We start from the raw sequence: 17742 nt of genomic DNA, 5'->3' as shown, positions 1-17742 counted from the left end.
GAAATAAAATAACATAGTATAGCATGTAAATTAGAAGTAAAAAAATGAGGTCACAGTGTTCAGTATAGACATATGTACAATGTTCGATGCAGAATAGACGTAACTGAGTTACCATATAATATACAATACTATGCAGTGTACTAATATACAATACTATATAGTGCAAGGCAGAAATGGGATGAGGTGCAATTTAGGTACAATTTACAGTAGGTGTACGAGTTGTAGTGCAAATCCTTTATCAATAAATATAAAGTGTGTTTGTGTGATCTAAAGTGTGGAGAGTGGGTGCTGCAGTGTGTTGTTTGTTTAAGTGAGTGTGTGCGTGTGGGTGTGTGTGCTGTGTGCATTTGATGGTTGTTGCATAGTGTTTATTGTTCGTTTAGCAGCCTGATGGCCTGGGGATAGAAGCTTCTTCTGAGTCTTTCTGTGCTCGCCTTAAGACTCCGGTATCGCTTGCCTGACCGCAGCAGTTCAAAGAGGCAGTTGTTCGGGTGGCTCGAGTCCTTAATAATTCTCTTAGCCTTCCCCCTGCACCGCTTGTTGTAAATGTTCTGGAGGGTGGGAAGTAGAGCTGCCGCGGTATTGATTATTTCCTTACCGCACAAATTTGCAAAATATTTCCTACCGCGCGGTTATTACCGCACGCACACAAAAAAAAAAAAAAAAAAGTTTGAATGTATTTTTTTTTTTAGTAGTAGTCTACTCTTTATAGCATTATAGCCTGCCTCTAGTCTAAATGTCTATCTTTAGAGGATGACTTTGCAGCATGAATATTGTTTGGGATTCGGCAAGCACGCATTAGTTATTGAAAGTGAAACACGGATTCGAAGTCTCCCCTCTGGTCGTGCGCCGTTCACTCGGTGTCGCGGGCAGGGGTGGTTACCCCTAACCCCCCCGACCCTTTCTTATTATTATTACTATAAAGTTACTACTTTATAATAAAGGCATTCGTTTTGTGGCATTGACATTATATAGTTATACGTTCAATAACATCAGCGTATTTACCGGACCATAGCAAGCAATACTCTATTCATATCTCAGTTCCTTTCTTTGCTCAGAGCGTGCTGAGTTGTCCCATTCTGCGGTCTGTTAATAAAGTTTTCAATCAGACAAGTGTATAGAACGAAGGGCTTTTATTATAACATTCGTTGCAGACAGTAAAATCATTATGTCTCGTTTAGTACTCCTGAGGCGCGATGGTAGTCCACTCCGGCGGAGAGTTAAAGCTAACGTTATTAGCCGTGTTGTGATGTGCTGACATTCAGGAAGTAAAAACCTAATACGCGCTTGCCGATTGGTGGTAACACAACGCTACAACGTGTGACGCGTCTCTCTTCTGACCAATCAGTGGTCTGCAATGTTTCACGTGACTTTTCTGGTACCCAATAGGGTCGCTTGGAACCTCGATAGTGGAGTAGGGTATATCTGCAGAGCCGCAAGCCCAACGAGAGGAGGGTAATTTATTATTATTATTATAAAAAACAGCGGTGACGCGGTATTCAGCCTACTCTGCGGTGGCCGTGATGTAACAGCGATACCGCGGTAATGCGGTAATCGCGGCAGCTCTAGTGGGAAGCCCCCCTCCAATTGTGCGTTCGGCTGAACGTGTCACTCTTTGTAGTCTGCTACGGTCTTGTGCAGTGCTATTCCCAAACCAGGAGGTGATGTTGCCAGTCAGGATGCTCTCTATTGTACATGAGTAGAAGTTCCTAAGGATCTTCTGACTGACTTGGAACTTCCTTAGGCGCCTGAGGAAGTAGAGGCGTTGTCGTGCCTTCTTCACAACACTGTCAATGTGTGTGGTCCATGTCAAATCCTCGGATATGTGGGCTCCGAGGTACTTGAAACTGTTCACTCTCTCAACCGGTGCCCCGTCGATGCTGAGGGGGCTGTAGTCCTTGACCCCCGACCTCCTGAAGTCCACAATCATCTCTTTTGTTTTGCTGACGTTCAGGGAGAGGCAGTTCTCCTGACACCACTGTGACAGATTCTCTATCTCTTCCAGGTAGGCCCTCTCGTCGTTGGCAGAGATCAGGCCCACCACTACTGTGTCATCAGCAAATTTGATGATTGTGTTGTTGTTCCGCTGTGCTACGCAGTCATGTGTGTACAGGGAGTAGAGGAGGGGGCTCAGAACACAGCCCTGGGGGGCCCCTATGTTGAGCGTGATGGATGAGGAGGTGCAGTTGCCTGCTCTTACCTCCTCTGTTGAACAACTCGGCCGACGACGACCTTGGCACTCACTAGGGATGGGTACCTTTCACATTTGAACCGATACGGCACAAGGTTTTTTTAAGGTAAAAAAAAAAGTTAAATCTGTATCTCACTTGAATCGATACTCGACGTGTTTCGGTTCGGTACCTCAAAAGAACCGAATTCGGTACCCATCCCTAGCACTCACACACCCTGCTTGCTGCTCTCTACCGTGGAAACACACACTGGCTGCCGGCTACTTTTAAGATCTATAGATCCGTCTGAGTAGATGCTGTCACCCACCGATATATACATTATATACACATTGAAAAACATAGATTCCTTCAATATGCTGCTCTCACTATCTACAGTATACAGTATCAGAATGTTAATTTGGGATACATAAATAATAATGGGTTTCTTTATTTATTTTTGTTGTATTGTGCTTGTGCTGCATGATGACATACATAATCAAATGTCTAATCTAATTGTTCTATTCATGCAAATATTTGAAGCATTTTTTAGTAAGGTGACTAACCTCGCAAGTACTCATTGCTTTGTTCACTCTCACTCATTTGTTGAAATAATTCATCAAAATGTCTAATGCATTTTGTTTGCTCATAATAGCCTACTGCTGAATAACATGGACAAATAAATTATAAATTATTTTGTGCAGACCGTGCATGGTGCAGAATCTTTAGACCGAAGTTAGGCACTGTGCCAGTGAGAATGTTATATTTAATGTTAAGAGTTAGTTAAGAGAATAGAACCCACATTATCATATACTATATCATATCATATACCAGGGGTCACCAACACCAACAAGCCCCCAAGGACCTCATGAGTCGCCCGGGGGGCATAATCCCATGGGACATGGCATTGGGAACTTGTGTCCCACGATGACATCTACTCCGTGAATGTTAAAAAAATAAACAAACGCAAAAGTAGAATCCACAATCGTAAAAACGATCCACACATACACACCTCTCAATTTGTGTTTTGTAAATCATAAGGACACGCTTGATCTGCTTAGATTTACTTACGGAATTCTAAAAACACGCTTGATCTGCTTAGATTTACTTACGGAATTCTAAAAACACGCTTGATCTGCTTAGATTTACTTACGGAATTCTAAAAACATGCTTGATCTGCTTAGATTTACGTACGGAATTCTAAAAACACGCTTGATCTGCTTAGATTTACTTGCGGAATTCTAAAAACACGCTTGATCTGCTTAGATTTACGTACGGAATTCTAAAAACACGCTTGATCTGCTTAGATTTACGTACGGAATTCTAAGGACACGCTTGATCTGCTTAGATTTACGTACGGAATTCTAAAAACACGCTTGATCTGCTTAGATTTACGTACGGAATTCTAAGGACACGCGTGATCAGCTTGGAGTTTGATTGATTGATTGATTGAAAAGTTTATTAACAGATTGCAGAATGGGTACAGTACAGTACAGCTCGATACATACAATATCGAGTACAGTACAGTTACGTACAGTATTTTGAGACAAATATTTTGCTGTTTTTTCTCGTGTGGATTTGTGTGTGAAACTTCTTGTTCGGCTCATGAGCGCTACAAGTGGCCAAAATCGCACATTATCTTTAGCCCTAAGCATCAACATTCCATTATTAAAATGTATGCTCAAAGTAAATATATATAGTAAAAAGAAAATGTATCTACTTTTGCTCCCCATTTTCAATTTTTCTCCCATCCCAATTTCGTATTATCCAATTCTACCCTCCCCTGTCTCGAACATTGTTGGACCATGCCTCCCACTGGTCGGCTGCAATGTGGACGAAGCCTTGCATCATGTGTCCCCTCCGGTACACGAGGAGGCAGCCGTCGCATCTTTTCACCTGCACAGCGCGATCTCTCAGTGGCGAGGAGTAACGCGTGGGAGGCTCACGCTGCCCCCGATACTTCCTGATTCTGCTGTACAGGCGCACCAACCGACCTGTAGGAGTCGCTGTCCACAACGTCCGATCCCCACCCACCGGCTTTCCCACCCCCTAATACTGCCAATTGTATTAGTATGAACGACCAGCCAAGCCGGAAGCAACACCGAGAGCTGGGCTCGAACCCAGCTCTCGGCGCCTTGCCCACTGCACCACTTAGCCGCCCTATATAGTACAATTTTTTTTTTTTTTTTTTTTGGTCTTTTTCCCCCTCCATTTTCCTCCGATTTTCTCCCATCCCAATGTTAGTCGTATGCCAATTCCCAGTCCCTTCCTGGTCGCTGCGCTTTACCCCCCACAGTCAGATCATTTGGGAGAGTGGAGGCTACCACGTGCTTCCTCCGACACACGTCCAGCCAATCACCGCTTCTTTTCACCTGGCAGCGCGGATTCTCATTGAGAGGGCGTAGCGTGTGGGAGGACCACACTATCCCCCTCACGTCCAATCCGCGCTTAGCAGGCGCCCCGACCGAACTGTAGGAGTCGCTGTTTACAACGACCCGGACCCACCCCGCCAGCTTCTCCCACCCTCTGATACAGCCAATTGTATCAGTGCAGACGGCCAGCCAAGCTGGTGACAACCCCGGAGCTGTGAGCTGGATTCGAACAGGCGAACCAAGCTCACAGCTCCGGGGCTGGTGACGAACGCAATCTCCGCTCGACCACCTAACCGCCCCTTATATAGTACCATTTTGAAGATAACAACTAGGGCTTTCAAATGATATAAAATATCTGTATGATTATCATAATTATTATTATTCATATCTTTCATATTTGATACAGAAATTATTACAAAAATCTTGTCCGGCCACCACATTTCAACAAACAACTGCATTTTCAACCACTTTACTGACAAGCTAGCAGGAAACTTAGAGGGTATGGGATATATGGTGGAGAGCTTTGTGGGGTGGAGTGACAGCAACCACCCCAAGAAGAGGCCCCCCCTGATTCCCATCACCATCCGAGGGGATGAGGTGGAGGTGGTGGAGTCATATAAGTTCCTTGGGGTACACCTGAACAATAAACTGGACTGGTCGGACAACACAGAGGCCCTCTACAGGAAGGGATAGAGCAGGCTGTTCTTCCTGAGGAGACTCAGGTCCTTCAATGTTTGCAATAGACTGCTGCAGTCATTCTACCAGTCTGTAGTGGCCAGCGTCAGATATTGAAACAGATATTCATCATAAACCCCTTCAAGTTAATTTTCAGACGGAATTGTTTTATTACTATCACTATAATTATCATAACCTTTGAACAATAGATGATATTTCTAATCTGTCAGCTGTTCTATATTGCCCACATAATTGTATATATCCCATATCCTCTAAGTTTCCTGCTAGCTTGTCAGTAAAGTGGTTGAAAATGCAGTTGTTTGTTAAAATGTGGTGGCCGGACTAATAATTTCTGTATCAAATATGAAATATATATCAATAATAATAATCATGATAATCATACATATATTTTATATCATTTGAAAGCCCTAATTGTTATCTTCAAAATGGTACTATATATATTTACTTTGAGCATACATTTTCATAATGGAATGTTGATGCTTAGGGCTAAAGATAATGTGCAATTTTGGCCACTTGTAGCGCTCATGAGCCGAACACACATCGGGCCGTGTTCGGTAGCGCCAAAGAAGAAGAAGCTTCACGACACGAATCCACACGAGGAAAAACAGCTTAATATTTGTCTCAAAATTCCGTACGTAACTCCAAGCAGATCAAGCGTGTCCTTAGAATTCCGTACGTAAATCTAAGCAGATCAAGGGTGTCCTTATGATTTACGAAACACAAATTGAGAGGTGTGTGTGTGTGGATTGTTTTTACGATTGTGGATTCTACTTTTGCGTATCAAAGGATCAAAACCCGAGAAATCTCAGGGTATGGCGCTCAACCGCTGGCGAGATAACCCGACTTATCTCGGGTCTGGCGCTGAATGAGTTAACAGCTGGGAGAACAGAAAAGAAAAATTAAGAAAGAGAGACTGAAGATGTTACATTGTAGCACCATTTTATACGTTTGCCATGTTGTTTCACTAAGCTCACACATTTCAAGCATCAGTGATATAACATTCAGTGAAGTGCTTTTGTTCCCGGAAATACACTACAGTAGCTTGGTCCACTAGCTTTAGCTGTTAGCAATGACAGCAGCCAGCTAGCTTTCTTGTTTGATTATCTCACATTTACATTTACATTTAGTCATTTAGCTGACGCTTTTATCCAAAGCGACTTACAAGTTCTGTACGACAAGTCATCAGGAAGGGCACAACTTCATCAGCTGAGTAACAATGTTCATCAAAGTGTTGAGTGCTACAGTGTAGGTTAGTTTATTAGGACAAGTAAGGTTAGTTAGGGTTAGATTTCATTTTTTATTTATTTTTTTAAATATTATTTCAGATAATGGTTGAAGAAGTGCGTCTTTAGTCGACGGCGAAAGATTGGACGGGTTTCGGCTGTCCTAACTGGGGTGGGTAGTTCATTCCACCATTGTGGGGCAAGGACTGAGAATAGGTGACTCTTTGATGACCCTCCCGGAGCTCGGTTAGGAGTAGGTCTGTGGCGGCCAGAAGATATATCTATATATATATATATCTGGGGGGGGTATCATATCGTATCTCTGTTATGATAGGCTATGTGTTGGTGTGAACTTAAAGGGCTACTTCCCCCCAAAAAAACAAAGCCCATTTATTTAGAACAAAATCTCACACACATCCAAAAACTCTAAACAGTTTTGCACACATTATTACATGTTTAATTTGACAGATATTGAGAGTAAATTAGTTTGAATATGGCCACCAGTGATGTCATTGGGGACATTGAATCCTTGTGTTGTGTTACTTACAGCTCTGTAATTATAAGGTAGCAGTCCCTAATTGGGCGGCTGGGTGGCGCAGCGGACATTGCGCTCGTCACCAACGCAAGAGACACCGGGTTCGACTCCGGCTGTCGGCGTTGCCTCCGGCTTGGGCCAGCCGTCATACTAACTCAATTGGCAGAGTTAGCGGGTGGAAGTCGATGGGTGGTAATCTGGACGTTGTGGACAGCGACTCCTACAGGTCGGTTGGGGGACGCCTGCACAGCAAAGACAGGAAATAGCGGGGGTAGTGTGAGCCTCCCACACGTTACACCTCGCCAATGAGAGTCCGCGCTGGCAGGTGAAAAGATGTGACAGGCTGCCTCCTCGTGTATCGGAGGGGACACGACGTGATGCAAGGCTTCTATCCTCCCTACAACCGACCAGTGGGGGGCATATGCGAGCAACGTTCAAGACAGGGGAGGGGAGAATTGGCACAATGGAATTGGGATGGGAGAAAAATAGAAAAAGAGGAGAAAAAGTGGACAAAAAAAAGTAGCAGTCCATATAAGACGAGATATTCCTATTTTTTCATCTAGATAATTTCATGGAGCTGTAATTAACACAAGGATGCACTGTCCCCAATGACATCACTGGTGGTCATATATTCAAACTAATTTACTCTCAATGATTGTCAAACTAAATGAATGTGTGCAAAACCGTTTAGAGCTTTTGGATGTGTATGAGATTATGTGCAAAATAGATCAGCGTTGTTTTTTATTATTTTTTGGTGAAGTGCCCCTTTAAACTGAGTCACTCTCCACGCTCTCAATCGGGCGTTTGTCCCGTCGCACCAGCCCTTTCATTTTCTCCAGGATATTAATCTAGTCCACACACACACACACACACACGCACACGCACACGCACACGCACACGCACACACACGCACACACACATATACACACACTCACAGGGTCAGGAGGTGATGTGCAGCCACAGTGATTGTAGGAACTCGAGCCTATTACCACACTGTGACCTCTCAATTCCCAACAGGCTCACGTTGTACTTGTTCATTTGCCTATTAAACCTGTGGCCAGAGAGAGAAAGAGAGAGACAGAGACAGAGAGAGAGGGGGGGGAGGGAGAGAGAGAGGAAACTGTGTCATGTCCGCTTCACTCCGAACGTCAACATTTTCCTCCAGGTCCCTTACCGTCTCACTTTCTTCATAAGCCCATGTTCACGTGCTCCGTCGTCACGGCCCCTAGTCGCAGATTACTAGTCGCCCGGTCGCCGTGAACTCCTTCCAGTCGGGAGAAACCTTGTGAAAGATAATGTTGTTTTTTTGGGGGGGCAAGGGGGTCTAGGCCACCCACGCTTAACGGCCCAATGTATGTAGCCACGCCGCTACGGGACAGGAGAGCAATGGAGACATTTTCAATGTAGTCTAATTGCTGGACTGAGCCCTTAGAGCCCTTATACAAGGACTCTTACTAGGTGGCAGGGAAATATGAGGGTTTTTTATTTGCTGTATTTTGTGGCTGGAATAGGGTTGTTTACAGATTTCAGATTCAGATTCAGCTTTATTGTTGCATCTTTGTCATATATAACTAAATACATTTTGAGGTAACAAAATACTATTTTGAGGCCACATGAAGAGCAAGAGAGAGAAGGGAAAGAACACTAAGGGACAGAAATACAAGGAGCAAACATACAGGGACGGGGAGAGGTAGAGCAGGGGAGAACAGTCCATTAACCGGTGGGACGTGACAGGACTAAGAGCAAACCTAGTGATGAATCAACTATGAGGGAGCAGCCCTTAACCGTTTCTGCGCCAAAAACGATGGCCAATCGTTGGCCGCCAACAATGAGTATACTCGTTATTATGATCGTTATTTCTTTTATTCGCTATTTCCATTCATAATTCATCCTGCTATGGTGTAGGACTGTGTTGCACTCTGTCTGAGACCGCAACGGTGTGATACCGCCGCCTAATGCCTTGCGGCCGCTATTGCACTCCATTTGAAACTATGTGGTTTGTTTTCCTGGCCGAGCTGCAGCGTGCAGGCGGGGTCTAAACACTCCAGCAAGGCAAGCGCTCATAACAATGCATCGACGAGGCTCCACCGCCCGCCCGTTCATTTTCTTTGGTGGTAAACGTGGGACACACTACCGCAACCAGTATTTGGAATCAGATAATTGAATTATTCTTTTTGCAGTACATCATAGACGAGGTAAGGACTATATATTATCAATCTTGCGTTGATCCGATAATTTTTTTTCCGCGATCGCAGCCTGTGTGTGTGTGTGTGCCGTTGGCTGCGATCAAAGCACGGAGGGCCGGTTTTCCCCCGTCCCCTTTCTTGCATGCATGATGAAACATAATACCGATAATCTAGTGTTGATTTCAGGATGATTCAATAATCAGGCGAGAAATGGCAACGTGTTTAGTGGATTTCACTAAAGGGCTGTTTGACGGAGTTCCCTGGGATTACACAGGATCACTCTACAACTATACTCATATTCACCACGGTATAAAACGGAAATGTGGGCGGCCGGGTAGCGCAGCGGACTAAGCGTCTGTCTACCACCGCAGAGACAGTGGGATCGAATCCAGCTGCGGTACCTCCGGCTTGGTTGGCCGTCCATACTGACACAATTGGCAGTGTCAGCGGGTGGGAAAGCCGGTGGGGTGGGTCCTGGTCGTTGTAAACAGTGACTCCTACAGTTTGGTCGGGGCGCCTGCACAGCGAGGGAAGGATCTGGAGGAGGTAGTGTGATCCTTCCACATGTTACACTCCCCCAGTGAGAGTCCGCACTGCCAGGTGAAAAGAAGCGGTGGGCTGGGTACACATGTGTCGGATGAAGCATGTGATAGTCTCCGCCCTCCCAGACCGACGGTAGGGGGTAGAGTGCGCAACGACCAGGAAGGGGATTGGGAATTGGCATAACGACTAACATTGGGATGGGAGAAAAACGGAAAAAGGAGGGAAAAAAAGATAACAAAAAATAAATAAACGGAAATGTATGAATGAAAAAATAATCAGTTTTTTGCATGTTGACCAGAAGAAACCCACTGACAATCGACGCCGTTATTAGATCCATAGCTATAATATAAAATATAGGTTTAGCTCTACAAACAAGGTGAGCGATTACATGGGATTAATGGGTGGCATGGCCTATGCACTTCCCGGAAAGGGGAAGTTTAACATCTATCAACTAACATCTCGGTCCAGTTAAATGTTAGATACTGAAAAACTAAGTGGATCACATCTGGGAGCAAGAGTTATTCAGCAGGGGAAAAACATAAATAATAATAATAATAATAATAATAATAATAATAATAATAATAATAATAATAATAATAATAATAATAATAATAATAATAATAATAATAATAATTAATTAAATAAACAAAAATGTAATAATAGTACATAAATAAATACAATAAAAATTAAGTAAACATAAATACACTGTGACGAGACTGGTGGGGTTCAGACTTGCCCCGGTTCAAATACAAACAAATTCGAATGTCCACACAAGAGCAATATCAATCAATACGAGTATTTATTGAATTAAATGCAGAATCCAGTTGGAAAGGCAAAAGATATGTCCGAGGGTCAAAAACACAAAACAGGCTTGCAGACAGAAAAAGGGATTGTTCAATACTAAGGGTAGTCGTCCGGTCCAGGGTCAGTACACAAGGGGGTTTCTCAGCCAGTCCAGGATCCAGTACACAATGAACACCTACTCGCCTTCACCTCTCCTCTCACTACCTCACACCTTCACAACTCCGAATAACACAATCTCTCTCTCTCAATAACAACAACTCCAACCTCACCTCCGCTCAACTTACTCCTGACTAACCTAGTGGCTTTGTAGTGTGTGGATCTGGGCGTGTGCACGTGATATGTGGGTGGACTAATGATGCGCAGGTGTGTTCTATCAGTAGTACTAATCAGCTACCTAATTGTCTCTACTCCTTCCGTGGAAATAGTATCTCCCATCCTTCACATATCCATGAGAGGGGGGGTGAGATCTGCCACAACACATACATATGAATTGAAAAGTAACAAACAAACAACCACAATGACGATAGAGACAACAAACAGAATACACACACCTACAAACATAAACAAACAACCACAATGACAACAAACAACATACATATACCTACAAACATAAACAAACAACCACAATGACAACAAACAACATACATATACCTACAAACATAAACAAACAGCCACAATGACAACAAACAGAATACATATACCTACAAACATAAACAAACAACCACAATGACAACAAGCAACATACATATACCTATAAACGTAAACAAACAATCACAATGACGACAGGCAATATACATATACCGGTACCTACAAACATAAACAAACAACCACAATGACAACAAGCAACATACATATACCTATAAACGTAAACAAACAATCACAATGACGACAGGCTATATACAGTGTACATATACCTACCTATCAAAAGCCTCTTGGCAGCCTTAGTCCATCTAAATGTGTTTTGCTCTAATGCAGTGATTGTGCTGCTCGTCCTCAGACCTGTTTGGCACCTTGGACCCGTTTGGCAGCAGTTCCTTCAGCAGCAGCAGTAACAACAACAGCAGCAGTGCCGGGGGCTTTGCCGACTTCAGTCACATGGCCAACAAGCCCAGAGACCCCTTCGAAGGCCGGCCCGGCTGGCTGCCAGACTACCAGAAGGTACTGAAAGAGCCCAACTCATCATTATTGAAAAACATACTTAACTCATTCAGCGCCGTTCACGCATATATACGTGTTTGTCCGCCAATCGAATAACGCCAACCACGTATTATACGTTATTGAATCGTTATTTCTTTTATTCGCTATTTCCATTCATAAACATGCAGGCAGCTGTGTGTTATCACTGGGGATGGGTCTGAGATCGCAAAAGTCCAATACCGCCGCCTAACGCCTTGCGGCCGCTATTGCACTTCATTTGAAACTATGTGGCCTAGTGTCTGGGCCGAGCTGCGGCGTGCGTGCAGGGTTTAAATACTCGGGCAAGACAAGCTGTTATAACGGGTGCATCGTTCATGTTCAATGCTGGATAACGTTGGAAACACGATCGCGATCAGTACTTGGAATGGCGATCAGATAATTGGATTATTCTTTTTGCAGTACATCATAGAAAAGGTAAGGGCTATATGTTATCAATCTTGCGTTGATCCGATAATTCTTTCCCCGCGATCGGAGCGTGTGTCTGTGGTGTGTGTGGCGTGTCCCGTTGGTTGCGATCAAAGCACGGAGGGGCGGCTTCCCCCCCCCCCCCCCTTTCATGCGTCCATGATGAAACATAATACCGATAATCTAGCGTTGAGTTCAGATTGATTATTGATCCAGGCGAGGAATGGCACGATTTATAGTGAAATGCAGTACAACGCTGTTTGGCGGAGTTTCCTGGGATTACACAGAATTACTCTGAAACTATACTTATATTCACCACGGTATAAAACGGGAATGTATTGATGAAAGAATTATCTGTTTTTTGCATCTTGACCATAAGAAACTCAATGACAATCGACTATATCAGTGGTTCTCAAACTGTGGTACGCGTACCACTAGTGGTACTTGGTGGTACTGCTGGTGGTACTTGAAAACATTTCCATTTGCAGTCAGGCCACTGAAATTAGAAGCAGGCCAGGCCAGTGTTTCTGGTTGCGGCAGCGCGATAGTTAGATAATCTAAGTGGGGAACAACCAGGAGATCACTGTGACAGAGAGTAATGCAGTCTAAACAGTCATAAATCTTTAATTCAACTTCAGCCCTGATCATAACCATTTATTTTTAGATTTCTTGTAATGTCAGATAAAAAATGAAATACTCCCACTTTTCTGTAAAGAGTTGGTGTTAAATCTGACATTACAAAAATCCATCAAAATATGTGTTGCTGCTAATCATTGACACATGCCTAGCCTGTAATAATCCCCCCCAGAAAAATGTACTTTGCATTTGATATATTGTAAATATTTTACTTTTTGTGTTTTTTTTAACAATAATTTGTGATGCCATCACACAAACTGGCATTTAAAGGGTAAACATTCAAACATGTATTGAATATGTGTTTTCTTTTATTTTTTACAATAATTTGTGATGCCCATCACAAACACTGGCATTTAAAGGGTAAAAATTCAAAAATCCCTGCACCAGAATGCAGGAAATTAAGTTTTTGTAACAAAATAATTGTGTGTGTGTGTGTGTGTGTGTGTGTGTGTGTGTGTGTGTGTGTGTGTGTGTGTGTGTGTGTGTGTGTGTGTGTGTGTGTGTGTGTGTGTGTGTGTGTGTGTGTGTGTGTGTGTGTGTGTGTGTGTGTGTGTGTGTGTGTGTGTGTGTGTGTGTGTGTGTGTGTGTGAGAGAGAGAGAGAGATAGAGAGAGAATTAAGTACATTTGCTGAAATACAGTTCTTAATTTTCTCACTTGCTATGTGAAAATGTTAGTTATTATGTTCTCAATGCCCCTTGCATTGTATGAGTTGTGTGGAAGCGTTTGCTAGTTCTAGTGCTATCCCTTTGTACATTGTGGCTGTGTCTGACAAAAGTTAACAATAAATAATGGTATTAGGAATACATTTGCCTCCTGCGTGAATAGCTGAATAGACTGTATTTTAACGCCGGTCATATGGTGGTACTTGGAGAGCCAGCTACGTTCTCAGGTGGTACTTGGTGTAAAAAGTGTGAGAACCACTGGACTATATCATTAGATCCATAGCTATAATATTTAATATAGTTTTAGCACTACAAACACCGGCATGTACCCCCATTTCATTACAGCACTGGCACAAACGGCCATACGCCACAGCGTCCAATGAGTTAAAGTTGGAATAAGATAAAAAAAAAACACAAAGCCGATATTCCAATACCGCCGTAGGAGGTATTGGTTCTTTGTCTTATCCAACTTTAAGTATGTTTTTCAATAATGATTAGTTGGGCTACAAGATCTTTCGTTTTTGTCTCCTACGTGTTATCCAACTTTAAGTATGTTTTTCAATAATGATGAATAGGAGTAATCAATGTAATGAAGCAGCTAACGTTAAAGAAGCTTGATAGCTGCCACACACCCAAGGGGATCAATAAAGGAATATCTTATCTTATCTTATCTTATCACTCCGACGTCAAAACTGAAATTGGAAAAACGTTAGCAAAGTGCTAATGGCGATTAGCATAGCTAACATCATGTTTTCTAGTCGATAGTTGAGTTAGCTGTCATGATGTCATCTGAGTGCCATGCTGATTGTACTCCCTGCATTGTATGGTTTGTGAAAACCTTTGTACAAGATATGTAGCCTAAATATTGAGTTGTGAACATTCACTGACGTTAGCGGACATCTACAGTACTTTTATTTTCAAAGACGATGTGGCAAAGCTCCCATGTGTTGCTGGTTACTGTATATTCTGGTTTCTGCAGACAAAACGATTGACTGACAATTTTTATTCCATTTCTTTCCATCAATGGGATGCATTCTTGTCATGGCTTGATGGCAGCACAGAGCTAGCTAGCTAGCAGTTTCAGTACATGATGTTCTGTCTGTCTCTCTTCCTCTCTTCCAGACGGGGTTTGTGGACGACCCGTTCAACAGGAAGAATGACACACCAGCCCTACCACCGAAGAAGAGCGTTCCCCCGAGACCCAAACCCCCCAGTGGTGAGTCAGAGAGAGAGAGAGAGAGAGAGAGAGAGAGAGAGAGAGAGAGAGAGAGAGAGAGAGAGAGAGAGAGAGAAGGAAAGAAAGTAAGCATGTGTGAGATAAGAGACTAAAGGGAAGAGGAAGGAGGACAGAGGAATGAGTATTGATGGGGGAGTGTAGAGAGTGAGAGAGAGAGAGAGAGAGAGAGAGAGAGAGAGAGAGAGCAGAAGTTTGGGAAGGAGAGATGATGCAAGAAAAATTACCGTTATATAAAAGGAAGTGAGCAGGCATCCTCAAATGTTGGTCTTGAGTAAAAGATAAAACTAAAACGTTTACAGTAAGAGCTATCCATCACTATCAAGGGTTATTATTTTGTATACTAATTCAATGGCACTAGGCATTCCAAAACACGCTCTCTGTGTTTCCCAACCACAGATTCATTTGAATTTAAGCACACATATATATTTTTTTTAAGTTCCCCCTTATACATCATGCATCAGCATACAAGGTATCATCAGCATATTGTTTTGCTCTCAGGATACACCACTGAGCCGTAGAAAGGTTTGTGCAAAACGTGACACACTGTTACTAATAATGTTATTGGGAAATCTATTGCAGTCCGTAACACATCAGTCGTGAAAAGCAACTATACATATCAATGGATCATATATTTGTACACATTGTTGTACATAAACAAAAGTACTGAACAAATTTGAATGAGCATTTTTTTCAACATTACATATTCCCTTTACATAACTATTTAATTATTCATAACATTGAAACAGAAAAAGGAACTCCTTAATCCACTGAGGAAAGAAAGTGCTCCAACAGGCAAATGTTATATATTAGCTGATTTAAAAATCATAATACAAATAATTAAATGTGTAAAGTTTCATTTGGATAGGATGTAAGGAATTCTCCTATTCAATTGGGGCACCTCGCTGCCGTATAAATGAACCTGTGTTTGGGAAACGCTGAATGAATTAGTTCAGTTTGTTCAGTAATACAAATCGATGAGTTCTGCATTATATATAACCTGTTGATTGTTCAGTGCAGCAGTCTGGTTTCCCTGTGAAAGGCTGACGCTGTCTTAACACAGAGTTTTCTTCTCCCCCACACCCCCCCCATCGTAGCTAGTGCTGTAGCTAGAGGCAGAACAGGACTCAGTAAGTATGGATTCCAACACCAGTGGTTCCTCAACCCCCACTCCCACCCCCACCCAGACAAAACACAACATCCTGCAGAGTGTGCGTCTTTTTTAAGACACACACATCGCTTGTCATTTGGGACAGTGAAGCTTCTCTCACTACAAAACCAACCTTCTGTACACACACTCATGCCCACACACATGCACACACGCACACACACACACACGCGCGCGCGTGAGCGCACACACACGCACACACACACACACACACACACACACACACACACACACACACACACACACACACACACACACACACACACACACACACACACACATATACACAGCAGCTCTCCTCTTCCTCAGTACAAAGTATGTTTTCCCCTCCTAGCCTCTCTGTGTAATGTGAGGTAAACAGGAAAGCCTGTCACTGTGGGCACAGAGAAGATGTGGTTGCACACTCATCGTATCTCCCGTGACAAATTGTTATTAACCAACATTGCAATAAGAAGACATACCGCAGTGGTGTCCAGTATTGGTCCTGTATTCCCCATAGCCTGTGTACAGTATGTGGTTCATAAAAGGGCAGGGGTCATCTGCCGTAGCTAGATGTTATTGTGATACCTGTGGTTATTGTAAAATATTTATTTCCTAGCTTTAGATTAATAGATGTCACAGCTTCAAGCAGTGGTATATTCCTATCCATGTAAAAACCTGAATCATGGCTTCAAAATATTCAATTCCTCTCTTTTAAAAAATGAAACATTTTACTTGACCGATTCAGCAAATGCTTGTGGTTGGTGCATCACATCACACACGTTGATTACCACTGCTGGGGGCTGTGTGTTTGGTTAGGCTGTCAAGTTTAGTTGTTCAGTATAATATCTGTAATTAATACTTGCCCTTTTTATTTTAGCTGCAAGCTATTTCTTCCCTAATGCACTAAACAGTGTGTGTGTGTGCGTGCGTACGTGCGCGCGTGTGTGAATGCGATTAAGAGCAGATGATCTGTGGTCTGCCTGGCAATGTTGATCTCAGCCCCACCCTGACACACTTCCTCTGTGTGTGTGTTTGTGTGTCTGTGTGTGTGTGTGTGTGTGTGTGTGTGTGTGTGTGTGTGTGTGTGTGTGTGTGTGTGTGTGTGTGTGTGTGTGTGTGTGTGTGTGTGTGTGTGTGTGTGTGTGTGTGTGTGTGTGTGTGTCTGTATTTCAGAGAAGTTCAGGGTGCAGCCTGTGTGTTGTGGAAAAATGGGTTTGATAACAAAATTCCTCACACTTCACGTGTCCCCACACACACACACACACACACACACACACACATGCTCACTCACACACACATACACGCACACACACAGTTCCCATACCAAGGGTCCGTGCTCACTCAACAATGTGGTTTATGGATGTATTTATTTTTTAGATAAACTGACATTGAAGTTTACGCCGTTAATTAGAAATAATACAATAACACAGACAGTGATGTGTTAATTACACATAATAGTAACAATAACTCTGTGTCCTTCTCTTCACATGATTCAGCTTGTATCTGCTTCAGTTGCTGGCCTAACATATTGCATGAAAACTTTTTATTTGCATTTTAATGCCATCACACACATGACAGATGGCCTATTGATGCACTAGATCAGCGGTTCTCAAACTACGGGTCGCGACCCAAAGTGGGGTCGTGGGTAGGTGACAGTGTGACTTAAAAAATTGGCCACATTCTTATTTATTTTTTTATGTTCTGGCAACATATTTTGGCTAAATATGCCTCATTTTATAAATGTGTATTGATAACAATAGTGCTGTAATTAAATGTTCTAATAAATTATGCATGATCAATTTCAACAACGTGTGCTTTTATTTTGATATTCCTTAATTCCACGTTGAAATTACGCGATACATTAAGTGTGGGGTCGCCAAAAGAAATCCTAAATTAAATGGGGTCATTCATGGTATAAAAAAGTTTGAGAACC

The 17742-nt window shown here is 42.8% G+C and overlaps 1 protein-coding gene across 1 annotated transcript in view; it reads left to right on the top strand.

The window, feature by feature from the left end:
* The window catches only part of eps15l1a (epidermal growth factor receptor pathway substrate 15-like 1a), a gene marked incomplete at both ends in the record, with an annotated part of 148269 nt that overhangs the window by 110595 nt on the left and 19932 nt on the right, over positions 1 to 17742 (top strand). The window contains 2 exons of the mRNA XM_084309500.1: positions 11522 to 11682; positions 14548 to 14641. Coding sequence (XP_084165626.1) covers positions 11522 to 11682; positions 14548 to 14641 — 255 coding nt within the window. The remainder of the gene's footprint in view (positions 1 to 11521; positions 11683 to 14547; positions 14642 to 17742) is intronic.

The sequence above is a fragment of the Notolepis coatsorum genome (assembly GCF_963971535.1).
Source record: "Notolepis coatsorum genome assembly, chromosome: 3".
Taxonomy (NCBI): Eukaryota; Metazoa; Chordata; class Actinopteri; order Aulopiformes; family Paralepididae; genus Notolepis; species Notolepis coatsorum.
The sequence above is the reverse complement of the archived record's forward strand: the minus strand, read 5'-3'. Positions and strand labels throughout refer to the sequence as shown.